Source organism: Maniola hyperantus, chromosome 10 (assembly GCF_902806685.2).
Source record: "Maniola hyperantus chromosome 10, iAphHyp1.2, whole genome shotgun sequence".
NCBI classification, from domain to species: domain Eukaryota; kingdom Metazoa; phylum Arthropoda; class Insecta; order Lepidoptera; family Nymphalidae; genus Maniola; species Maniola hyperantus.
This window is the reverse complement of record NC_048545.1, coordinates 10,210,411-10,237,728: the sequence shown is the minus strand read 5'-3', so window position 1 is coordinate 10,237,728 and position 27,318 is coordinate 10,210,411. Positions and strand designations below refer to the sequence as shown.

At 37.1% G+C, this 27,318-nt stretch overlaps 1 protein-coding gene across 1 annotated transcript; it reads right to left on the bottom strand.

The window, feature by feature from the left end:
* Window positions 1-1,132: 1,132 nt before the first annotated feature.
* On the bottom strand, window positions 1,133-26,419 carry LOC117985925 (NADP-dependent malic enzyme-like). Its single transcript, XM_034972722.2, has 12 exons — window positions 26,218-26,419; window positions 21,665-21,836; window positions 19,735-19,893; window positions 17,986-18,167; window positions 17,675-17,855; window positions 16,455-16,583; window positions 13,112-13,294; window positions 12,027-12,249; window positions 11,409-11,551; window positions 8,829-8,999; window positions 7,064-7,187; window positions 1,133-5,231 (listed from the first exon to the last, which is right to left on the bottom strand). The coding sequence occupies exons 1-12, from the start codon at window positions 26,244-26,246 to the stop codon at window positions 5,071-5,073; spliced, it is 1,857 nt and encodes a 618-aa protein (XP_034828613.1). The 5' UTR covers window positions 26,247-26,419; the 3' UTR covers window positions 1,133-5,070.
* Between the last annotated feature and the right edge of the window lie 899 nt (window positions 26,420-27,318).

Here is a 27,318-nt window from a genome sequence, read left to right as displayed (position 1 = left end):
CGAAACAAAATAATGGTTTTAAAGGTACTTACAGAATTTCTCTCTGAAATATGGAAAACATAGCATTAAAGACGATACTTTAAAGAACTACATTTGTAGAATTTACTCACTTTTCTTTAGAATTTGACAATTGATTAGTTATTCTGTCACAAAGACATTTATTTATATTCTCGTCGTAATAGCACTTTTACTAAGAAGGTCAATTAAATATTCCACGGAATGAAGTTAATATAGCGCTCTCTCTACCTCCCATACAAACACAGAGAGAGGGCTATACTTGGATGAATATACCTACCTACATTCCGTTGCTAAGTTAGTATAGCGCACCTTTTTTACGTACCCGTTCAAATGATAAGAGCCAAACAGGGAAAGCGGCGCTGTATTAACTTCATTCCGCGAATGGTGTATAAATATACTACGCGAGATGTCGAGATGGCCATCGGGGTGGGAACGCTCCACACACCCGCACAGCCCCAGCGCTAACCCGGTGGGGCGAGCGCGTGTGCAGGGCGTCCCCCGGCTCATACCCCGATTGGCATCTCGACCTATACTTCCTAATTTCATAATCCCACACTATTGCATATTTCTTCGGTAAAATCTGATAAATCTAGTGTTGCCTCAATTTATATTTGATACATCGTCACAAATTTAGTATGGCCCATAGTTCAAGATTGCTTTATGCCGTCTCTTACAAAGCCCGAATTCTTCCTAGGCTGACGTCGGTAGTACTATTTGTACTGCATCGCGGTAGAGCGCGATCTAGTATATTTGTACGCGGAACGGATCAGTGTAACAAGAATACAGGCCTTGCACTTATTTACTACCTACTTTTTCTACTAATTCTACCGTTATTTTGTTAAGAAGCGGCTAAATCCAAAAAGTAGTTTTTGACTTATCGCCTAAGAACTTTGGCCCTATGTACCACTTTTCTTAGAAACATCGTTTTCAAAATTCCCACGGTTTTTGGCGATAACTCAAAAACTCCTTTTTGGCATTAGATTAGCCACTTTATAACAAAAGAACGTGGAATTGTTGATCTAAGCAAGCTGTTCAGGATATGAAGCCTTCAACAACAATGTCATCTTGGTGTGAAGTTCTTACAGTTGATTTTATACAAATAAAACAAAGATCATTACACTTTGAACAAGTTTAATTAATAACATACATTCATTATAATTATTATAATTGAACAATGTTTATTCTAAGAAACAAACGCAATTTCTTGCATTCCATTAATACATTCCATACGATAGAACAAAACTGACCAATTTCTTAACAGTCTGCGTTTAAAAATAACCAATCTAACCTAAATATTAATACAGAAAAAAGATCATAGAACGGCAGCCACTTTTAACGTAAATATTAATTAAATTAATAAACGTACTCGTCTTACAGCGTTACAAATTATAGCTTAAAATAACGCGTTACGTTTAAAAAATAGAACGTAATTAACAACTCTACAGCAGAGAAATTCAGGTAACTGTTTGAATAAGCCATTAGTTTAATATTGATGGATGGATTATACGTTTGTTTGGCTGCGACTAGACTGACAACCAACTGATCCATATTTTAAATGCTATGTAATGCTATTTTTACTGCCAAACCACTATCGACTTTGCGCATGTTGAAATAATGACGAAAATTAAATGACCCAAGTACTTGTCGGACTACTCTCGGAAACTAGTTTGTGTCGATTGGTTTTCGATATTATTTCGACGTTAGTAAAGTTGATTACGGTTCGGCAGTGAAAAATGCTCTGCGCTTCGCCAGATATGCGCCGGCTCTTATGCCAGTTCAATGGCTTTGATGACCCAGCCGTCTGTAATCTGGGCACTGCTTAGCGGACGATAAAAATACGTTGCAGTGTATAAGGGTAAAAAATTTAACTACATTGATATTGGCACTACAAGCCGGGCCGGCCTAGGGTTGGTGCGCTGCAACGGACGCCGCATCATCGTAAAAGGGAAATAGAGTCGTAGGTACTCAAAAATATGCCCGCTTGGGCAGTATTATAAAAAATTTGCATTCGCTTTGCTCATGCTTGTTCAACAATAAGCATGGCTGCAAGAAAGAGGGGTAGCCGAAGACCACAAACTACCTGGATGACAAATATCCAAAGGGATCTGAAACGCTTAGGACTCAATGACGAAGACGCGAACACGCGATCTACATGGCGCCGTATGATAAGAAAAGCCAACCCTGCGTAACGAGATAGGGCGAGGACAAAGAAGAAGAGAAACAAAAAATCTTCTAGTAGTTATAAGTAATATAATATGGAGATGTAAAAAAAGATTTTTTGAAAGAAAATTACATGGCCTGAGAGCACCAATATGGATCCTCGCACCACCGGCAAAACAAACCCGGGCCGGCCCTGTCTAAACGTAGACCTCTACTATTTTATCTTGTATTGGTTCTGTTAATCAGTTTTTGATTGAAGACCGTTATTTGCGTTTATAAACTTTACAACAAAAACTGCAGTTATGGTTGTGTCAAATAAAACATTCCTCACACATAAATAAAGCAAGCTTTGATTCAAAATGTACAAGTACCTAGTGCATTTAAATAAATACTCGTATATTATGTATTAGTCGACAACAGAAGAAACAAACATGACCAACAAATTATTTCAACACGGGTATAGAATTTTTACACACATGTGTACGTACGTAACAATGTGTGCGTGATTATCATTACAAAAGGCATTGCTTTCACGCACACATAATTACTGAATTAACGAGCACACTTAAATTGTGACTCAAACATATAAATGAGTGATATCGCTCTTACCCTAAGGGCAGTTTAGTTAGTTCAAAACTAGAATCTCTATACGTCACAGCAACATAATCACATCGTATCAATAGATACACACAGGTATAACATAATCAGAGACACACCTTAACGATTTTTTTCGCTCAGCGAAAATATCTCACTATCTTAAAAAATACTGAAGCGAAACCTATACTTAATACAGAGTTAAATTATATAAATAGTTAAGATTATATGAAGCATCTATAAATTTTTAATTATGAGATTGGAAATATCTCGGATTTTTATTTAATTTTATTAATAGCTCATTTTCGTAATCGAAGAGCAACTAGAAGCATAAGTAAGCGATTAGGGTTACTACTTTTAAATTCATAATTAATAATACAATGTTCATAAAATCAAAATATAATAATTACCTTCAGGCCACGATAGTACATAATAGCCCGACCTTTTTGGCTTAAGAAATTACTAGCATAATTCAGAAATTTAAAGTTTTTGGAAAAATTACGTCATTCTTCTAAAAACTTGTTGTTTTCCTGTCACTGCTGCCGTGGCCTTTTTAATATTATGAAATTGATTATAACATAATAATTATAAAAATATGATTTATATTTTATTATAGCCAATAGATGCGTCAAAGATTTCGATTCGTAGTTTTTTCCTTATAAATAATTTTCTACATTTTGTCTTTTAACAATTTTTTAACAGATTAAGTATAAAATATCATAATTATTTGCTGTTACATTTTAATGCTGCGGTGACTAGACGTTAAAAGTACACAAAATTTGTAATACATAAAATTGAAATTATATAATACTTGTAGATTTAGGTAATAAGGAAATTTCCTAACCTAAAAACATACTGTTATAAAATACTTTTTGCAAAACTTTAACACAATATGAAACTTCGTACACTATTTACACAATTTTTTTTTTAATATAAATGTGCAGCTTTTTGTAATTATATCCGTCACAATACACAATATGTCTAATACTACTAGTTACGTTTTAATTTTCAACACACGAATTTGGGCTCAAGGTTTATAAACGTTCACAATTTCACACAATTAACTACTACATCTACCGACACATAATAACATAATAAGTATTACATAGTATAATAACTAACTACTACTTTATAAATACTAACTCGTAAGTAGGCAATTCTACTGACGTTTTATATGAGACCGATATTGATGAATGTGATACATTGGGTCAGTTATTTTGTACGTAAACCTTTTGCGATCAAATTATTAAGTTACCATGTTTTATATCCCAAGAAGATCAAAACATTAAAATAATTGCCATTCTATAAAAATATTCAATTAATAAAAGATGCATATTTTTTTGTATTCAAAATTGTATGTATAGATTGCCCTTTAGATTACTATTTATTTATTGAAATAAAATATTCTGAAAATACTTTATATTTTAATGCCTTTTCAGCAACTTATACTTTGGCAATCAGTACTTAAGTAAAAAATGAAACAGCTTTTTATCAAAAAAATCAACTAATATAAGTAATTTAGTAAATCTCGTTGCACCATACGTGTAAATTTTACATAAATGCTTTTTAAATAAATATATCACTCATTTAATTGAATAATTATTCATTATAAACTTATGTGCATATTAAAGATACTATAATATTATTATTAAAATTTTGTTATTATTATTTAAACGTTTTGAACTTTCAATATTCTTGCGATATATTATTATAATTACAAATAAATAATTAATATAGAGGTAATATATTGTTTATTATATTTAATAAAAATAAAAACCTTAATTGTTCAGCAAGATTTCTGACATTATTTCCAATTACTCTAATACCGTCAAACGTATACACAACATTATTAAGCATTGTATAACAAACGTACAATAAATAATAATTAGCTATATTCTGTAGACTTTACTTTCAAAGTGTAGAAAACTTTCGTTATATGTTGTTGTTTGTAATATGAACAAGATAATAATAAATAATTATTATTTATCAGTGATAACATAATCAATGAAATGAAGTTTTACAAAAATATCAGTGATTAAATATCACTCAATAAAAAATATTTCATGATGAATAATAAACTGTGTTAAAAATCACGACAATGATCGTCATAATGATAAATTAAAATCAACGATTCATGCAATTATCTTTATGGTTTAACCATAAATTTATGTCGTGTTATTAAAAAAAATTGGATAAAAATATTTTTCTAATAAAATTGAAATCGCGCCGATTCATTGTACGTCAATCTATCAAACGGTTGTTATTATTGTACTAAAATAAATAAAGAAAAATAATACTTTAAATGTTCTTCGGAACAGGCTGGATGGGCCGGACGTTGAATTTCTCTTCTGGCTTCCAATCCCATACAACGGGCATAGAGCTCTCATAGTGGAAGTTGTACACTTGATTTATTATGTGCTTAGGTAGATCCTTTGGCTCGGGATATAATGACGCCAGACCTGAAATTAGGCAATTAAAATTAATGAATGCATGAAAAAACCGGCCAAGTGCGAGTCAGACTCGCGACCCGAGGGTTCCGTACGTATTTTTTCGACATTTTGCACGATAAATCAAAAACTATTATAAATTAGCTTTTACCCGCGGCTTCGCTCGCGTGGTAATTTGAAAAATGTTGCCAGGAGGAATAAGACACCGACCATGGATACAGAACAGTGCACTATTTAAGGACGCTTTAAAAAAAATTAAAAAATAGATCGCTATCGATATCGTATGTTTCATATGATACCCTACTTGGTATAGTAATCTTACTTTGAATGTTGAAATTTTTAATTTTTTTTTTGTGATGTAACCACAAATCACGGTTTTCGGATTTATTCCTTTATTTGTGCTATAAGACCTACCTACTTGCTAAATTTCATGATTCTAGGTCAACTGGAAGTAGGTTTTCTTGACAGACACGACGGACAGACAGACAGACAACAAAGTGATCCTATGAGGGTTTCTTTTTTTCTTTTGAGATACGGAACCCTAATAAGAGCACGTCATACTGGCTAAGTTTTGTGAACTATGTGTATACTTGTGTAACAGCATTATCTAATCAACCAACTACTATCAATGCTACTAAATATATTCATTGTACATGTTCATATCTAACAACTTGGTCTACAATACTTCACTATCTCTCGGTAACATTCTAGCGAAATACGGACTTTATACCATCAACTTACGAGTACCGTAAAATTAATTAATTCTTCTATCAAACTAAAACCTCTTTCTTCAGTAGGTCATCAAAAAAGTTAAAGTGAAACAGGCGAAGATCTTCCTTCTAGCTCTTTGTAATTAACTGGAGGATATTCCGGCCAAGTATAACAGTCTGGCAGCTGAGATTCGTAACAGAAATTGTATTGGCCCCATTTGAACGTGTTTTTCGAAATTCTTTGGAGTCGGGTACACTGAACCCCAACCTATCAAGAAAAATGTATTTAAAACGAAGTAAATTACTGATTACAGTGGAGCCATTTAATTTGACACTTTAGATGTTTCACATAAATTTCAAAAATACTTATGGGTCACTATAGTCGACGCATTTTAAACTGAGTCGTCGAGTTATGTCTGTTTCGCTCGCACTTACAGGTTGTAGGAAGTGCGAGCGTAACAGACAGATAACTCGACGACTCAGTTTTAAATGCGTCGACCTTAGCTTATGCACGCGACTTCGTCCGCGTGGACTGTATAAATTTGAAACCCCTATTTCACGCCCGCAGGTTTGAATTTTCAAAAATCCTTTCTTAGCCGTCATAATAGCTTTCTTCATGCCAAATTTAGCCCGATCCGTCCAGTAGTTTGAGCTGTGCGTTGATAGATCAGTCAGTCAGACATCTTTTCCTTTTATATATTTAGATAAAACATGATTCCAACACCGGTTCGCAGGGGCCTACGTAGTTTGACAGCTACAGTGTGACGATCGCAATAACCATTAGCTACAATGCATTGCTGCAATGCGAATACCGTAAATTCAGCCAATCACAATTTGAGATTTTAGCAATGACTGATGCAGCTTTTCCTAAATTAACCAGCAAGTTTTACTAAGAAGAGCCGACCACTCGTCACTTTGCAAAGGACTTATCATATTATGCAGCCACAAAAATTGAATTTAATGACGCCTTTACCAAAGAAAACATCGATTTAAAAAAATCGAACTGCAAGGTTAATTGCAGGCTGTCTTTTAATTGCATTTTTGTACACCTGACTTTTCAGTTTGATTGCTATGATATAGTCAACTGAGGCATCTGAGAAGTATGGTAAGAGAGATAGGTAAACATGAACATACCTTCGTCATAAGCCATCCTGGCGACCTCTATGGCGATGGCGAGCGACGCCTCCCTCACATCGGCGAGTGGTGGGTAAATGCGGCCGGTTGCCAGATCGTCCTCGCTTACGAAATTAGCAAGAGTCTGAAAAAACCATTACGATCTGGCTTATTCTCTTGTACACAATCTCATAATTAACCTAAAATAATGTAGACCTAAATTTATTGCTATCCCTTTCATAATACTACCTACAGAAAAAGATAGCACTGGATTTAGACCTATCAATTTAGTTTAGTTTAAAGATTCAACTCTCTTACGCAAATCTTAATTTATTGATATGCCTTTCACAACAATCCCTGCGGAAAATCGAATACACTTTTTTCAAAACTTATTGGTCTGTAAAAAAAATTGCCTTCAACGTAAGAGCGCCGATTGGTTTTTTGCGGACCAAAAATTTCTTTCAGAAAACCGTTTGTCTTTACTAGTGTTACAGATAACGGGTACATAACACAATTAGTTTGATGTTTTCGATTCGGCTTCAATTACCTAGGTGTCTTAAATCTTTTTACTTTTTTATGCGCGTCAAAGTAAAATGGCTCAAGTTTTCAATTTCTTTATTGTTGTATAGAAGCAGGCGTTACTTTGCGGAAGTCCATGATATACAATGAACCAAAAGCTTAAGTTGCTATAATCCGCTGAAACAGGTCGAATCGACCTGTTTCAGCCATACAGATTCGACCTGTTTCAGCGGATTATACCAAGTTAAGCTTTTGGTTCATTGAATTTATTTATTGATAGTCCGCTTATTCAGGAGCATGTAAATGGATCTAAGCAACGTAAGTCGATTGACGATTACAAAGTTGACAGAGCGATCACCTTCAACTCTACATTCATTGAGAATGTTTTGTGTACAAACACGTCTACTAATACATAGTAGTCAGATTTTGGCAACAATACATCATGTCATTGCCAAAGAAATTTAAAAATTAGACCAGATAAACAATCATTTTCCGTCGATACGCTTGCATTACATAATAGATTATGTTGTTAGCAAATAAGAACTATTTTTGAATGTAATATTTGGCACACAATTTAGAAAATGTGTCTGCAATCTGCATTCTCTCCCAAAATATCACCCCGCGTTTGGTCGTCATGCTTATTTTATACTCGAATTTTGCTATATGTGGATTTTTCAAGCGTACTTTTAGATCGTGCTTACATTGAAGAAACATTGATATTGTATGACTCGACACATTATGTCCCTTATCGCCGAGCAATCAATTTATATACTACAAGCTTACGCTCGCGACTTCGTCCGCGTGGACTACATAAATTTCAAAGCCCTATTTTACCTACTTAAAGGATGAATTTATAAAAATCCTTTCGTAGCGGATGCCTACATGCATGCCAAATTTCAGCCCGATCCGTCCAGTGGTTTAATAGTTTGAGTTTTTGATAGATCAGTCAGCCAGTCAGATTTTCCTTTTACACATCTATAAAATTTAAACATAGTGGAATCGATCGAAAGTAGTTCTACATATTAAGAGCAACGACTTCAGTCGCCATAATTTGAATAGAATAGAATAGAATAGAATGTTTTTTTATTCATGTAAACTTTTTACAAGTGCTTATGAATAGTCAGGTAGTTTTAATTTTTGTTAGCAGCAAATTCTCAACTCCGGGCTGCTACTGACATTTTTTTATTTTTTGACAGAAACCACATTTTTTGTCAGAAAAAACCCACAAACTGGTTTTAAAGGAAGCTACAAAAATAATAAGACATACCCTAGCAGCAGTCAGGAACATAGTTTCAGGTATATGGTGCGTGGCAGTCGCGATAACTCCCAGAGCAATCCCAGGGAAAATGTAGGCGTTGTTTCCTTGCCCCGGATGGTACTCCTTGCCGTCGTATTGCACTGCCGGGAAGGGAGAGCCTGACGCGAAGATACAGCGACCCTGGCAATAAATTTTATTAAATTAAGAAACGAATGCATGTCAAAACCAGGATTGAAATACAGTTTAAAAAACAAAACATTGGTACTCATTCTGAGCACAACTAAATTTTAGAGTACATATTCGCATCCTGTTTCTACTAATTTAATATGAAAAGGAAAGTCACAGTTTGACAGCTTTAAAATTAATTTAGAGACGTCAAACCCCGTGACTTTAGCTGCCAGTCGCAAGCCTACTGTTTAAAGTAGCGTGCACTAAAATTTAGAGTAAGTATTTTAATGTAAAATTCAAGTTCCGTCCTTTTTTAGCAATATTAAAAAGAAAATGATGGAGATACTCTACGACTTTTGACGACTTCCCTGGCGCAGTCGTGAGCGCTGTGGTCTTATTAGTAGAAGGTCCCGGGTTCGATTCCTGGCAGGGGTTTGGAATTTTATAATTTCTAAATTTCTGGTCTGGTCTGGTGGGAGGCTTCGGTCTTGGCTAGTTACCACCCTACCGGCAAAGCCGTGCCGCCAAGCGATTTAGCGTTCCGGTACGATGCCGTGTAGAAACCAAAGGGGTACGGGTTTAATACAAACTGCCATATCCCTTCCAGGTTAGCCCGCTATCATCTTAGACTGCATCATCACTTACCATCAGGTGAGATTGCAGTCAAGGGCTAACTTGTATCTGAATTTAAAAAAAAAAAAAAAAAAAAAAAAAAAACTGTAAAAATGTAAATGCCGATATTTTTAATGACGATTTCTAACGCGTCAAAGGTAATATTAAAAATAATCCTACGTAACTGTTTATAATCAAATAATCATAGTAAAAATAACGTGTCTTGTGCGAGTCACTCGGGTAACCTAGGCCTTGAGTTACATATTACGTACATATAACGTACTGAACCGAAATAATTGACAAGGACAAACTGTTTTAAACTGTTTAAAAATTGCGTTTATTTACTGACAAACGAGTTTTTGTTTTATCCGCATGGCAATTTATCGTTAATCTTATCTACCACTTGTTAGGCAATTCGAGTGATTGAAGGGGTTGGTTGATCTGTAGATACTATTTTATCTACCGAATAGTATTAGCGGATTATACAATAGTATTAGTTAATTGTGAAATACAATGTAACATGTTGAACTGCTTTGTGATTATACTGAATGATTAATTGGTAGATTTGAATGATTCAATTAATCATTAATTAAGCTGGATATTCACTATGTTCGCGAGTCTGTAGCTTTCGCGAGCTACATTTTTAAAACTACCTGCCCTAAGTGATACATGCCTAAGCCCTAAATGAGATTCTGCTCTAAGTGAGCCCTAAGTGATACATTCCAGCGCTCCCATAAAACAAGATCGTTCTGTTAACAGTTCACTTTTTTCGAGTGCTGTCGGTTTTTACGCGTCAAGTCGAGATGGCAATCCAGGTGGGAACACATAGCCCCCGCGCTAACCCGGTGCCGGATAGCGCGGCGAGATGGCAATCCGGGTGGGAACACATAGCCCCCGCGCTAACCCGGTGCCGGATAGCGCGGCGAGATGGCAATCCGGGTGGGAACACATAGCCCCCGCGCTAACCCGGTGCCGGATAGCGCGGCGAGATGGCAATCCGGGTGGGAACACATAGCCCCCGCGCTAACCCGGTGCCGGATAGCGCGGCGAGATGGCAATCCGGGTGGGAACACATAGCCCCCGCGCTAACCCGGTGCCGGATAGCGCGGCGAGATGGCAATCCGGGTGGGAACACATAGCCCCCGCGCTAACCCAGTGCCGGATAGCGCGGTTGACGTGCAGGTGTACGGGGCGTCTCCCCGGCTCATACCCTATTGCCATCTCGACTGTCGTGTACTATAGGTACATTACTACTACTCGTAATAATTAATACATAATATTAATAACCAGGACCCAAACGAGGGAAGTTTGGGCCCGAACAGAATACCAGCGTTGTGGTTACAATATCGTGTATCCACAACATTCAGCTGAGTTCGGGCCTTTTCGTTGGCACGACACGTTGTAGACACTAGGTACCTATTTGTTGGATTAGCTTTTAAGGAATGTTTTTTGTAAATATTTGTGTTTATCGTGTGTTGGATCAACCAATAAATGTATTTCTATTCTATTCTATTCTAATGAAAAACGACTGCATTTACTGATGCAGTTCAGGACAATAAAATGTCACAGTTTCGCAAAGATAGTTGATATACAACTCTAATCAAGTCCGAGAGTATAAAAGTACACTAGTAAAGTATAAAACGACTATGAATTCAATAATCTTGTAGAAGGAAACATGAATACGTATTTGGAGTTTGGACGCATTGCAGAATTTTTTTAGTTTAAGTTTTTTTTCATTGTATGTAATATTTTGGCAATAAAGAATTTACCTATCTAATCCTAACTAGATAACTTCAAAGCTCAACTTACCTCGGTATGATCATACGCGGCCTGGGCGGTGCATTCCGCTTTGCTCGTCGGGTTGGAGAGCGCGAATATGACGGGTCTTTCGATGTTCTTCGCCATTTGCTGCAGCACTGCGGGGGTGAACGCACCGCCCACGGTAGAGCAACCTAGACAGTACAACAAAATACGATTATCCAAACTGTTATGAAGAAGCTGAACAAAAAGGTGTAATTGCATGAAACGATATTTCACAGCTGAAAACTAAAAGCTGTTAATGGTCTTGCTTTAACGGTGAATGAAAACATCGTAAGGAAACCTGCATGCCTGAGAGTTCTCAAAAATGTGTGAAGTCTGCCACTTGGCCAGCGTGGTAGACTATGGCCAAACTCTTCTCACTCTGAGGCTGAGATCTATAGAGCGCACTTTGACTTGGCTCAGACTTAAGATTGAGTTAAAACGAGACAAATTTATAGATAGAGAGATATAGCTGTGTTTCGTTTTAACTCTGTCTTAAGTCTAAGCTAAGTCAGAATGCGCTCTATAGATCTCACCCTGAGAGGAGACCCGTGCTCTGTAGTGAGCCGGCGATGGGTTGATCATGATGATGATGATGATGATGATGATGACCGTAAAACTACTTACCAATAAGACAACTCGGTCTAATCTTCGCAATGCACTTCTCAAAGTCCTTCTCCGGTTCGATGTCCTTCCCAAAGGCCTTCGCGTGAGCTGGAACTCCTCCCTCTCTCCTAGTGGTGAGGAGACCGTCTACGTCAAACATGTATACTCGATCCTGCGCCTGCTTCTCTGTGAGACCTTCTGCGACCATGGCGGCTACTGTTAAGCTGGCAATGCCGTTAGCTGCCTGTGGGACGAGTTTAAAATGAATGTTACCAACTTTTAATGTCACTACCCATATTATAAATGCGAAAGTGCGTTTGTTTGTTGGTTTCGTTGTTGGACCTATAACATATGGACAATGGACATACTAGCTGAAGCCCACAACTTCGTACGCTTGGATTTAGGGTCTTAAAAATCCCGTGGGAACTGTTTGAATTTCCGGGTTAAAAAGTAGCTTATGTCGCTCTCCAGGTCTTAAGCTACTAACCCGTGCAAAAAATCACGTCGATCCGTTGCTCCGTTACGACGTGATTGAAGGACAAAGCAACAAACACACACACTTTCGCATTTATAGTATGGGTAGTGAAATATGGGTGGGATGGATCCGAGACATGGTTGCTAACTATGGGCCTCATAAGAAAGCAATGGGCAGGGCACATAGTTCGGAAAACCGATAGACGTTGGGCTCCCAAGGTGCTGGAATGGCAACCTCGCACCGGAAGGCGCAGCGTTGGAAGACCCCCCACTAGGTGGACGGACGACATCAAACAGTCGCAAAGGGCCGCTGGATTCAGGTGACGCAAGACTGTGACGCGTGGCAGTCCCTATAAGAGACATATGTCCAGCAGTGAACGTCTATCGGTTGATGATGATGATGGTTGGTCCTTCAATCACGCCGCAACGGCATGATTTTGTCTACACGGCATCGTACCGGAATGCTTAATCGCTTAGCGGCACGGCTTTGCCAGTAGGGTGGTAGCCACGGCGGAAGCCTCCCACCAGACCAGACCAAAGATTTAGAAATTATAAAATTCCAAACCCCTGCCGGGAATCGAACCCGGGACCTGCCACTAATAAGACTATACTATATACTAATTATTTCTTACCGATCCAGCGCCAAGGAAGAAATATATGTTTTCGCTGAGCTTCCTCTTCGTGACCCTGACAGCGGCCATTAGTCCCGCGACGGCCACGCTGGCTGTGCCCTGAATGTCGTCATTGAACGTGCAATACTTGAAGCGGTACTTCGCGAGCAGACGACCAGCGTTCAATAGCGCGAAATCCTCGAACTGCAGAAGAGTAAATCAAATTATTTCTTCGACCCCTAGGGCTTTCCCAGGCGGGGCTCCCCATTCGCCGCCCCACCCGGTGACGCTGTAGCGGCCGGTAGGGCCTACGCAGCATAGTCAATCCGAAACTATATATCCCGCAACAAACACTCTACCCCATGAGACGTCTAAGCCACCTAGGTATACTGTGACTTACCTATTTGCTATGCTCAAATTCCATTCCAAAACCATTTAGATGCAAGACATCTAAATGGTTATACAAGTAACTTTACTATTGTCTTCGCACTAGGTATATTACTATTCGTATAACATGCAGTATTTCTACATTCTTCAGTATTTCCGCAACAGATACGTAGTAAGTCACGAATCTATTAGAGAAGTGATAAATAGGTAAACGAATGACGCTAATAAATCATTCTTTGTTTGCTACAAATGAATGAACAAGATGTAGATATACGAGTAATTCAAAGAAAAGTAGGTAAGCCGTAAAGCTGTCATAGCCTCGATAGCTCAACGATGAAAGGATTGGACTGAAATCTGAAAGGTATCCGGTTCAAACCCCACCTGTTACACTATTGTCTTACCCTACTTCTAGCACAAGCTTTACGCTTAGTTAGAGAAAGGGGAATATTAGTCAGCATTATAAACTTAGCTAATATGCTTGAAAAAAGTATGATATAGAATTATAGAACCTACAGTTTGCCTACATAAGTAGCGGACGGCGGAAACGGGCGCGGGCGCGGCAACTGACGAGGAAGGCTACGCATTAACAAGAGAAGAAAAAACAACGTTTATTGTATCACACACCACAATTGTTATACCTAAAAGTTGGTTGCTCCCGCGCAAACACTTGAACATTAGTTCAAGATGCCTCAAACAGAAGAAACGCCGGAATAACTTTCATGTGTCGCACAACCCGATAAAAGGTTCCAGCTCAGCATAATGCTGTATGCCTTGATACACGAGAGCATACAGCGCTGATTTTCAGCTGGGGCCCTGAGCCTGTATTAGTCTCCTCCATTCTTCAATTCTGTATAATCTGCACCTAAGATGTCCCTGTCCGAAATACAAATAGGTATGCAACGAAGGACATGTTCAATTTCAATATGGCAATACGGAGATTATTAACTATTAAGTATTTATAATTTGGAGTGTGCCAAAGATAATAATTAAGATAGTAAATGGCACATATTATAGCGATAAATATAGATAGCACTGTATGATAAATTCATAATCATGCATCATATCTAAGATACGCTACTTCAGGCGATAGTGAGTTTTTATCTCCTATTCACACGTACACACACACACACTCTTATCCATAATTTTAGGCTAGTATAATATTAGGTAATACATATTATTAGATTTTGGTGCCTAAATTAAGAAAACTTTTGTATCCCTGATACTAAATTACCTTCTGCAATACAGGTATTTCCTAGTGCAGAGGGTAGGAAACTCGTTCTTGTATTTAAGTACAATAAATTATTATTATTATTATTTAATTTTCAAAATTTCTTATTATATAACCGAATTATAATTTTTAACTTTAAAATATACTATGAGAATAAAACAGTTATTTGGTTTGTAATTCCTAAATACTTAACTATAATATGTTTATTGAATGCAATAGGATATGAAGTACATGTAATAATGCGTGGCCCTGTATTGCATAGCTAACAATATAACTGATTTTATTGGATGGTTTACTCGATTATGAGTGACAAGAGGCCTATCCAGTATTATGCTATTAAATTCTGCGATGAAACTTAAAATCTAAATCAATTTAAAAAAAAACAGAAACAAATCCTATATTATTTAGCTTTTAACATTTTTTGATAGGAAAGAGGCATATAAGTCATGATTAGATATGCTAATCTTGACTAATATTCCCCTTTCCTCTCGAACTAAGCCCAAAGTTTGTGCTATAAGTAGATACGACCGACAACAATAGTGCAACGTATTCGGTTTGAACTGCCGACCGGGGAATTCAGTTCACTTGTCAACCGTTGAGCTATTGACGTTCTTCCTTGAACAATACATAAAAATTATATCATAAGTATGTACAATACGGAAAAAACTTATCTTGCAATTCAATGGCATCTTATCGGATAACAATGTTACGCGAGTTTAACACTGATATACGATAAGTATCAACTATGTCATAATTTTTTATTTGATTGACTAGTATAAGCTACAATCACGCCCGAAGTATTTTTAACCGACTACCAAAAAGACGCAGGTTACGAGTATGTTGCAAAATAGTTATCGCAAGTTATTTAAAATCGGCGACACGTATAGTACGCGACAGGTCGAATAGCAATCGATATGAGGCGGGGGGACGCCCCGCACACCCGCACGCCATCGTTAAAATTAAATCGATTGTGTAGTTTAGAAGATCTAAGCGTACCGAGGGACAGACGGCTAAAAGCGACTTTGTTGTATACTATGTAGAGACATAAACTAGTCAGACGAGAATTTTCAATAACACTAAACTATTATTAAGTAGCAGATAAACCTACTTCACATTAAAATGTAATGAATTTAATAGTGGCATTTATCGTAAAAACTGTGTATACATTCTGAGTTTAAATAGTTCTTTGAGCTGAATTAACTTAATATGCAAAGTGGCAGTGCCTCTACCTATCCCTATGTTCTAAAATTATATGAAGAAGATTGGATCAGAGGACGCCAATAATTAAATAGCAAAGAGCACTGTGACATAACTATACTCTATCCACGAAAAGTAATTAGTATAGGGCTCTCTCTGTTACGCAATCCCATACAAATGACAAGGACAAAAATCTCAGTGGGCGTTAACCATTTTGAGACACCAACCAAATCACAAACGTAACTATGTTCTCGAATTGAATTTCGAATGTTTTTTGAACATTTTCGAATTGAATTTCGAATGTCTTTTGAAAACATATTTGTGATTGGTTGGTGCCTCAAAATGGTTAACGCCCACTGAGTTTTGTCTTCGTCATTTGAATGGGATTGTGTAACAGAGAGAGTCATATACAAACTTCATATACAAACTTCCGTGGATAGAGTATAGAAATTTAGTACTTTCTATGCAGGTTCAACAATTTTTTTTTAATCATGCCCGCTATTTCGAGATGCCCGAGATTCCTATACAAAAATATGACTAACAGCAACTCACCTGTAAAAGTGTATTTTGTCCATATCTCTGAACACATGCTTCCATAAATTCGTCAATAAACTCGTCATACTCCTTCCCTCTCACTCGTTTTTGGCGCAAACCAATATAAAGTGGGTCTTCCAGCAAATCCTGTGAAATCACAACTAAAGAAAATGACAAATTCTTTGAACTGTGTTTTGGAGGCATCACTGATTCTCTCAATAAAATATCTTACTTTTGTTCAAAGTGCCGATTAAGTATTGGCTTGATTATAGGTAATAGCCCTAAAAGCTGCAAGCATAATAAACCAACCTTATAAGACATGATTGGCAGTTTCTAACGGTAAGAAGAATTTTCTAGGTCTAGTGACGATGCATGCCTAAGAGGTGCGCTCTTGCCTAGAAGACGACTATTGACTCTTGCCTAACGGTACGGCATTCCCAGCCGTAAATTATTATAACCTTCCTTCCTAAGATTATATACCTAAATACCTTTTCTTTAAACTTTCAAACACATCTTTTAGTACAAAAATTACGCAATAAGAAGTGCAACGTGCGGGGCCGTCAATGGCGCTGGAATGGTCGTTAAATAAAAATAACTGAATAACGAATTTGACCGAAATAATTATTCCATTCGCCATTCTTCGAAGCATCGTAAACGACACGTCAGCACATAAAAAGGTCGCTCCAGATTCATTTTCACGCCAATTTGCTTTACGCGTCATATTATTTCAATCCCAACCGGTAGGTACTAAGTTTATTCAACTCAAAATAATTTTAAATATAGATCCTTCCAGCTATACTCACGTATTTAGTCGACGTAAGCCCGACTAGTTCCTTTTTCACAAGGACTCAGCTCAGCTCGCTATGCGTCGCGGTTGAGACCCCGGATGGGTTCGAAACTAGTAGTAGTATAGCTTCACAAACCTAAATTTATAATGGAAATAACTCACGATAGTTTAAACGCTAAATAATTTTGATAATAATAACAATCTTGTCGGTGATACTTGTAACCTAATAATATTCACAAATTCACGGGTTTCGGATTTTTCCCTTTACTTGTGCGACATTGCTATCTGCCTTTCATGATTCTAGGTCAACGAGAAGTACCTATAAGTTTTGATTCCCTTGTCGGGTCTTGACAAACACGACAGATATACAGGCAGGCAGACAAAGAAGTGATCCTATAAGGGTTCCTTATTTTCTCTGGAGATACGGAACCCTAAAAATGATGACAAATACCTGATTTTCAGTCCCAACGTCCAAAGTGATGGGTAAACACTGATGCGGCTTTATTCCTGCTAGTGCAGTGTATAGAGACAGCTTTCCCACAGGTATGCCCATACCGTACGCTCCCAAGTCACCCAGACCGAGGATGCGCTCTCCATCTGTGAAGACTATCGCACGGACGTCTGGTTCGGGCCTAAAATGCGTCAGTTGTTATAATAGCTATACGGGATAGGTGTACCTAATAATATTGCGAAGACAGCTTTCCTACAGGAATTGCCCATGCCATACTACAATTTAAGCATTGAATAATTTTTATAACTTACCAATTTTTGAGAATATTAAATATATGCCCCTTATCATTGATAGTGATAAAGAGACCTCTCGGACGTCTGTAGATGAGACCGAATCTTTGGCAGGCCAGGCCTACGGTGGGTGTGTATACTATGGGCAAATACTTCTCCACATTCTCTGACAACAGGCGGAAGAACAACTTCTCATTTCTGTCCTGCGAATAAACGAATCAGCTATAGATAAAATCGAGTATCTGTAAATACCAATTGAAAAAAAAATTTAATGGGCTTATGGAAAAATGTAAATTTTATTGTTGAGTTTCACTCATGCACAATGTATGAATATGCATTATTTATGAATATGTGTGAGTCGACATACTTTTCAGTATCAAGCCACTCAAAACTGTTTAATATCAAACTCACACATACACAAAAACATCCTCGCACGCACATAATATTGTGATTACATAATCAAAAAATATTTCAACTGATATGAAAAAACTATGAGTCACTTAAATAATAAAAAAAGTCACATGAATAAAATTAAAATTAATGTTTCTAGCACTACAAAGCCTCAAAGTTATAAGAAATAATTTTTCATGCAAAGTGTAAACACAAGAAAAATTTTGTTCAAGTGTTTGATTTTTTTGTATCGATCAGGCGGAGTGTTTCGTGGTTACCAATACCATTACTATTAACAATACTATTGCACTAATTTTAGAAAATATTCAAATCTCCCAGTGTCCATGTAAATTATGCCGCAAAACCATGCAAGTAACACCTGAATTCATTGACTAAATATATCACTGCACGCGTCGCATATAACCGGATGGAGGGTCGGATTGTCATATAGACCAAGTACGGTTAATGGTTTAGACTTTAGAGGGCAAGACGTATTAGTTTTTCCCAAGCATAAAGCGGTACACATCGAATTCGGATGACGGTGGCATGAGCACGCGGCTTTATGTCTTTGCAAACTCGTCAGAAATGCCAGGCGGCACGAAACCGAATCTTTGGGTTTTCAGAAAATCCTCCTGACTAAAGCAATGCCTATAGAAGCAGGCGTTACTTTGCGGAGATGCGAATTTATAACACACAGACAAGGAACACCAATTTTAATTCTCTATAATCAACCAAAACAGACAAATCTGTATGGTAGATACAACGTGCAGCCAGCGATAAGCCTTTCTCACCGTCCACCTTTCCACCACTAGGCATGCAGTTAACACAAATGCAAATAAAAGAAAAAATATTTGCAATTGTGCATTGTGGAGTCTACATGTTCTGAGAATGCTGCAGTGTCAGAATGAAAAGGGCCTATGTCGAGTGAGTATTAGAAGATTTATGTGGTTTTGTGTGGAGGTGGTGTGGTTGCTTTTCTGCATTTTAGTAGTAGGAGGACTGGCGGTACATATCGCATGCTGCACGTTGTGTATTCCTTGTGTATCATGAACTTCCGCAAAGTAACGCCTGCTTCTATTCGGCTTGAGTCAGAGGGAACAGACCGGTGCCCTGTTTATCAAACGTTAGAAGCCTTATATGTACTACAAGCGTAATATAGAGCGTTGTAATACAAGTGCCAGATGAAAAACGCTGGCATAATAATCGGTTTAAGTAAGCCTGGTTCCATAACCTAGCGGATTTGGTGTGTAGCGCCCTTAAAAAAGAAAGGATGATATACCGCATGCACCAGACTTCGGCTCCCTTATCAAGGTACAAGTACCGAAGTAAAAACTTAGTAAATTGATTAAATCAAATGGTACCTTTATGCTGGTTAGTCACCTGTAACTCGACGAGGTAAAGGTATTTGTTGAGATTGTCCTCGTATCTATCTATTGATATCCTGCAGATATCCAGCTGCTCTTCTTGTGACTTGAACTTGGCCGCCAAGAGGCCGTGAATGCCAAGCGCTTGACGTTCTTCTAATGTAAATGCCAGACCCTAAAACATTTTTAGTGTTATTTTTTTATTGTAAAAATGTTCCTCTTCTTAAAGTAAACTAGCATTTGTCCGCAACTTCGTCCGCGTGGCCTCCATAGCCTATAACACTCGGGGATAATGTACAGATAGGTATAGTTCCCAGCAGTTAAATAGTCGCGTCTGACCTACGAGGCGAGTGCGATCTCGCGCGATATTGTTCCACGCACTCGTGCACTGTGTACGGATGTAGCACTCACACTAATGCAGAAGGCGAAAGCGGGGTGCGGCGCGGCGCACAGGCTGGTGTGCTTCGCTCCCTCACGTCGCGCACCCCACTGACGCCTAAAAATGCTATTGCGACGCGTCTTGCGATTAACTTCAAGAACGACTATTTAATTGGCGCGGACTATATCTATCAGTGATTTTTTTCAATTGGATTAGTTCCGGAGATTATTCTCTACATACAAACCTCTATATATAGATAAAAATTAATGTTCATCTGTCTGTTAGTTACCTATACGTCCGAGCTTCATCCAATTGAGTTGAAACTTTGTAGTTTTTTTCGGCACTTGGTGACGGTTCCTGGCAAAGTACCATCAACGACAATAAGGTGACGCGCAAGTCGCATTGCTACAGATATAAGCTACTTTTTATCCCGGAAATTCGAAGATTTTACAAAAAACTAAATCCACACGGACGAAGTCGTGTGCATCATCTAGTTCATTGTAATTTTCTTTGCGAAGCTGTTAATAAAATACGAAGAGATTATTCTGAAATAGTTACGGCCATATTTCATTGTCCGCGCCGCAACAAAAGTAGGTACCATGACGTGAATTGAAATTTTGTTGCCATGTAAACTTTTAGATTCAGCGATCTATTTCAGGACTCTGTTGAGCGTTAATCGTTCACACTTTATTGGCAGCCATTTCAAAACGAGTTCTACATTTCCTCGATAATTACACCATAAAATTAACACTCATGTGAAAATTGTATTGAGATGTTTTTCAAACTCTATAGGGTCCCGTCCAAATCACTTTGGGAATTAGGTATTTAGCTTTATTTGTAGGTACTTAGTTTAGTATACCTAGAGCTAAAATTTAATGGGCTAAGCTATGGAAACGAAGCGATCCTATTAGTGGGTTTCATATGATACATCTCTGCACAACTTAGGGCTCTATTCTGGAGACGGGGCGCATTGCGCGTCGCGTCGCGTGGTGGGTTGCGTCGCGCATCGTACTCCGCCATAATATAACAAGCAAATGCTTCTGCAAGAACGCTCTCATACTTGGCCATATGTTTGAGTTAACAGCGCGACGCGACGCACCACGCAACGCGCCGCCTCTCCAGAAAAAAGCCCTTTGATATAGGTAGCTATCGCTCTGGACGCACGGACTGTACGCTGCGCTGTGAAGACAAAATGTATGGCTCTAGTCTATGAAACGAAATACAACAAGCGCCTGCCGCGTGCCCGGTTCGTTCCATAGAGCGCCAGACGTTTTGTCTCCACAGACAGCGTCATCGCGTCACTTCCGCACGCTCAGGGTTCTTGTTACATCAATACCTTCAATATAATAGAGTAACTGAGCTTGTTGACGATAAGACATGAAGGCCATGAAGAACCACTAGCTTTTTAGGACTATTGAGCAGAGCACATGTCAATTATGTTTCTGGCTTTCGATAACATTTCTTTCAGGTATTTAAGAATGTTCAAGAACATAGAGTCTCCCAACTGTACTTATATAGGTAACTAAGTAATAATTATACTTTATGCGCGCTTTTTTATTTAGCCTACCTTGTTAAGTCGGGGGTCCCTAAGATGGTCGATCCCCCTCACCATGTTGGGGCATATTATGTTTCCAGTCACCTCGTGGTAGTTCCGGCATTGCGACGAAGCCTCCAGGAGCGCGGGACATTTCGACAATGCATACGCTAGCGCTCGATTCGGTGCTATAGCGTTCGAACATCTGAAACAAAGAATATGATCAAAGAACTTCATTATATTTTTTTAAGTAACGACGACGACCTCCCTCGCGCAGTGATGAGCGCTGTGGTCTTATAAGTAGGAGATCCCGGGTTCGATTTCCGGCAAAGGAAATTTGAAATTATTATAATTTCTAAATTTTCTCTGGTTTGGTCTGGTGGGAAGCTTCGGTCGTGGCTAGACATGAAAATGGAAATTGAATAGAACATGGAAATTTGGAAAAACGTTTCGTAGGACCAAGGTTTTTAGTTCGTTTTAGGGTTCCGTATCCGAAGGGTGCCAACAAGAGCCTATTACTAAGCCTCTACTGTCCATCCGTCTGTCTGCCAGCAGGCTGTGAACCGTATAGAGAGACTCCGGGAACCGGGTAGAGAACTAAAATTTTCACGGAATTTTCTGAATTTCAATTCAGATTTCAGAGAACTTGATGAAACAATGAAGGTTCCGTAAATTAGTTAGTTACCATATTTTTGATTAACAGAAATCAGACTTATCTTTATTCATGTTTACATCTTCATTTTTGTTCGAGCCAATCAAATTAATTCTTAGTTCCTACAGTTCCTTTTCCTTCGGGTTTCAATTCTTAAAATGATGGACGGAATAGTACAAAGACTACGCCTTTTTATCGGTAATCGATATAGTAAGAACGTGTAAGTAGTGGTAGTTTGTAATGGATAGTTACCAGCATAATAATTATCTTATCAGACAAGAATACATTTATTAAGTAGGTACTTAGGTAGGTAATGTACGCGACAGGTCCCCATCTCGATTGCCATCTCGATCTGTCGCGTACTATACTAGCTTTTGTCTGTGACTTCGTACGACGCGTGACATAATTTGTATCCTTATATCATTCGAAGATAATGTAGCTCTCTATGAGCCTTTGTGCACTCGTCCGTGATTTGACGGATCCGTGAAAATAATACGAATCGAATATGACGGCCACTTCGAAGAATCACGGATACGAATCCAATACGGATGAGTGCACAAAGGCCCTATCAGTGAAATAATTTTCAGAATACGATAATTAGTTCCGGAGATTACCCCATACATACAAACTCACAAACTAACTTTTATCTTTTGAAAATTTAATCGATTTTGTGAAGTATATGGAGGTAAAGCAGTCTAAACCGGAATCACGATTAGCAAGTTGGACTTGACCTTGACTAGGTATATAACCTACTTTAATACTTTAAAGTTTTCTACAATACCACAAGTTTACCTATCGATTATCTAGTGGGTACCTATCAGATGTATGATTATTAGACAGGGTGTAACCAGAACGCTATCAAAAACGAAGACAGGTAATTATTGTACTGCTGATTACTGATATGATACCACTAAAAAAAAAACGAAAAATAAATTATAAAACCTATATTTAGTAAAAGTTCACGATATATATATTGCCAATAAAACATCTGACTGACGCTAGAGACGCAATGCCGCGTCGTAGGTGGGGCATTGATCCGAGTTTTACACGCTATACCTACAATGCGGGTTTGAAAAATACTAAATCACTAAAACTACAAAATGAGACAAATGGTTACTGGTATTGGATTGTGTTTAGGTAGTATAACAATAACGCTAAGTTTCTGGCGTTCTGGTTACACCCTGTATATTTTATATATATCTATGTACATATACATATATGTACCTACATCATCATCATCATCTCAACCCATTTCCGGCCCCTACTGAACTAAAAAACTAATAAAAAGTTGAAAACTAAAACATGACTATGATTGTCTTGAAATATTATAGTAAAATTGGGTTACTGTCGCTTCGCTTGGCATATATTTCAATAGTATGTATAGAAAAACTTATACAATCACTTTGTTGTACGTCTGTCAACATTATGAGGAGACAATATTAAGACCTACATATAACAATTTGTTTTCTTTTATAATAATAATATTACCTATCATCATCGATTGCCATCTTCACAATGAAAGGCAGTCATCACCGAAGAGCTTTTCTGTTTCTTTCTGTCAGGGAGAGATCGTCATCAGATCATTGTGTTTATATGTAACGGAATCGCTAACAAATGATATTACGATGTCCTACAATGGAAATCAATACCCAACCCATTCAATGACAAAGTATTCAAACATACTTAACAATATTGACGGGAGTAACTACGTAAGCTATAGGCGTCATAACATAACTCATACGATATTACGTTAAGTGGAGTTTCCGTAACAGGGCGTTTTCATGTTAAATTAGAGCATGGTTTATAGTTTTGTATACATTAGGTACGAGTTTAAATTCATAGTAAATAAACATTTATAAGTAAACAGGGAGCTCTACCAATTGAATAACCAATTATTATAAACTATACCGTCGCCTTCGTCGAATTGACGAGTAGGTACGAAAATCAGAAGTGGGATTTTTAATTCAATAGAGGATATTTTTTTTTCATAGGCAATCGATTTTTGGTATTCTCTTGTATATAAACTATAAACTAGAGCACACGTAAAATATAATAACTTGGTTAACTTTATTTATAGCACCCGCCGTCTCTAATTAAATGAATGAGATTCTGTTGATTTGCAATAATTATTATTTTAAACTACCGAAATACCGTAAGCCGGCGCGGCGGCGTGATAATTTTATGTAATCTTTAATAGGTATGACACGGTATTTAATTACTTTAATGTATGTTACTGTTACAGGGTTAGGTAGATATTTGTGTTAAGTAAATTGTAACACGTGTTTATTTTGTTAATGGTTGGTTTCAGCGCAATATAGTCTGAGGCTTTATACAAAATCATGCACTTAGTCTCACCATTCATATGTAAATAGGTAAACACAACCAGTTGACCACTGATGGCTGAGTAAGTTCATGATCATCTCTGTTTATAAACGTGTGTTCTTGTTATCATCAATCAACTTGTGACCATGGTCTACATGTGAAAGTAATCAATTTGGAGGTCTTTCTTCATAGGATGGTAATTTATTTTTAAACTAGCTGATGCCGCAACTTCGTCCGTGTGGATTCAGGATTATAACATGGGATTCCAGGATAAAAAGAAACCTTCCTCTTGAATATTTACTGGTGTAACCGCATTAAAATCAGTTGCGTAGTTTAAAAGATCTATGTGTTCATTCATACATACATACAGACAGAGGGGAGCAACTTTATTTTATACTATGTAGAGAAGAGATAACATCAATTAAATACTTACTTAAGTGTATTTTTATATATAGGTATATTAATTATTATTTTAATATTAAATAGGTACTATTCTATGACCTACCTATACAATTCATAATATTACTTATTCCCAGACTGCACTCTACTGCTCAGTAATTAAATGGACAAATAACAAGGCAAACCAACACTATTCCACATCAGTTCATTGGAATTGGTCACACCTATGTCCTAGATTATATTATTGTTTAAAAACTCTTGTGAGATTATTGAATGCTTGTGCATATTAGGTTTACTAAATTTTCTAAACATATTTAAGGCACATTCCAATAACAATGTGTAAGCTTTAAATTGTTGTGTCAGTGTATAACATTATAAATATACATTAAGCTAAAATGTTTATCTATATTATGGACACATTAAGTTTCCTTCTTGTTTTAGGTAAGTAGGTCCCTAAGAACGTATTGAATAAAGGTCTAGTCTTAGATGTTACTTCCAGATATTCTGCCAAATAAATTAAATTGGGTCATTCCAAAAGTAGGTCAGTGAAACACAAGCTAATGTGATCCTTTACTTAATACCTGCTTTAATGTTTATTTAATAATAACAATTATGTAACTTTTTAGTTGTCATATAGTACTCAAATATTACAGACCTATTTAAATATTTTAAGAACTTATCAGTTAAGTAAATACTAATAATACTGTCTCAGATAGGTGTGTAGTTACTTTTTCATTGTTTTTGTGACACAATAATTGAGCTGCTAATAATTGAAAAGTGAAGTTAAGTTATATTATAAATAGTAGACGTTTAAGAATGCGTCGATTTTCCTGGAATCATGATATCAGTGATATCATATTTTCTACACGTACGAGATCAATAGACTAGGCCGAAAATTTGCGTTTTCTGAGATAGAGTTTACGGTTCCTCGAAACCTTAACCTTGGAGTAGTTGCGAAATCATACGGAAGACGTTAATTTTACACATTTTTATTTATAAAACAAGAGAAAACTGAAACTGCGACGGGACTTCATGTTATAGCTGTTGTTCAAGAGCTGCCCAGATTGTGGAATTGTTACAATAGATAAACTGGCCTCAAAAATACGGCGTATCACAAATCCATCCAAGCGACCGCCTAGAATTTCTTTTCAAATCTAATAAAACACAGGTGACACGTTATGTAAACTCCAAAAATAAACGAAATGCTACTTACATCAATGACCTGGGAATACTGGAAAACATTTCAAATATTTTTCATCTACGGAATCACAAGCCGAAATGTACACAATTCACTGGCAAAAATTTTAATTTTACAATGTTTTAACGTTCTCCATGTGTATTTAGAAGCACTTTTACGTGAATTTCCCAGCCCGAATTTATTTGACTGGCTGGTGTGGATGATGGATCACGACACGACGAGGATTCGAATCAATTGACATTTGTGAAAGTCAATGGTTGACAAATGACAATGACACCAATGACAGCTTCGGCAATGTACAGTGCGACCGTTCAGAGTTAAAAACGTCAGTGCTGTTAAATAAATAAAAAAATTCTGTGGTTGATTTAGATAGGTTTGTTTGCAAATGGCTAGTATTTTATTTGCACGAAAAACCACAAATAACAGACACATTACCATCACATTAACAACAAGATGATTTCAAAAGTGCTCGTGAAGTAAATTGGGTTTATATTACCTAATTATAGTTAGTCGAATTTTTAATTAAGTGATTCGTATTACCTACTCATTATGGAGTTTGAGGCAAATTTGATAGTTTTCACGTGGTATAATATAATTATAATAATTTTACTTTTATTAGGTACTATGTAAGCTTCTCCAGTATTTTTAACAATTGAAAAGTGTGTTTATTTTTATAATTTTTACATATAACTAAGTTACTATACTGGATGATTATTTTTTATTATGAAATCCCGAGGGAATTTTGATTTTCCGGCATAAAAAGAGGCCTAACTATGTCCTTCCCCGGTATGCAAGCTATCTCTTTACCAAGTTTCGTCAAAATCGGTTGAACGGATGGGCCGTGAAAGGCTAGCAGACAGACAGACAGACACACTTTCACATGTATAATAACTATTAGTATAGATTTATTTATGCTTTAAGATTTAAAAAGGGATAGACACTCATATATTTTAAAAAACTTAAATCAAAATTAAAAATAAAATATAACAACATTCAATTGAAATTAAACCTAAAACAATTTATAAAATGTCAAATAAATAGGTATCAATATTGTTTTGGTTGATACCTATACATAGTGTTTTCACAATATCGAATGTGGCGTCCTCATTTAATTGA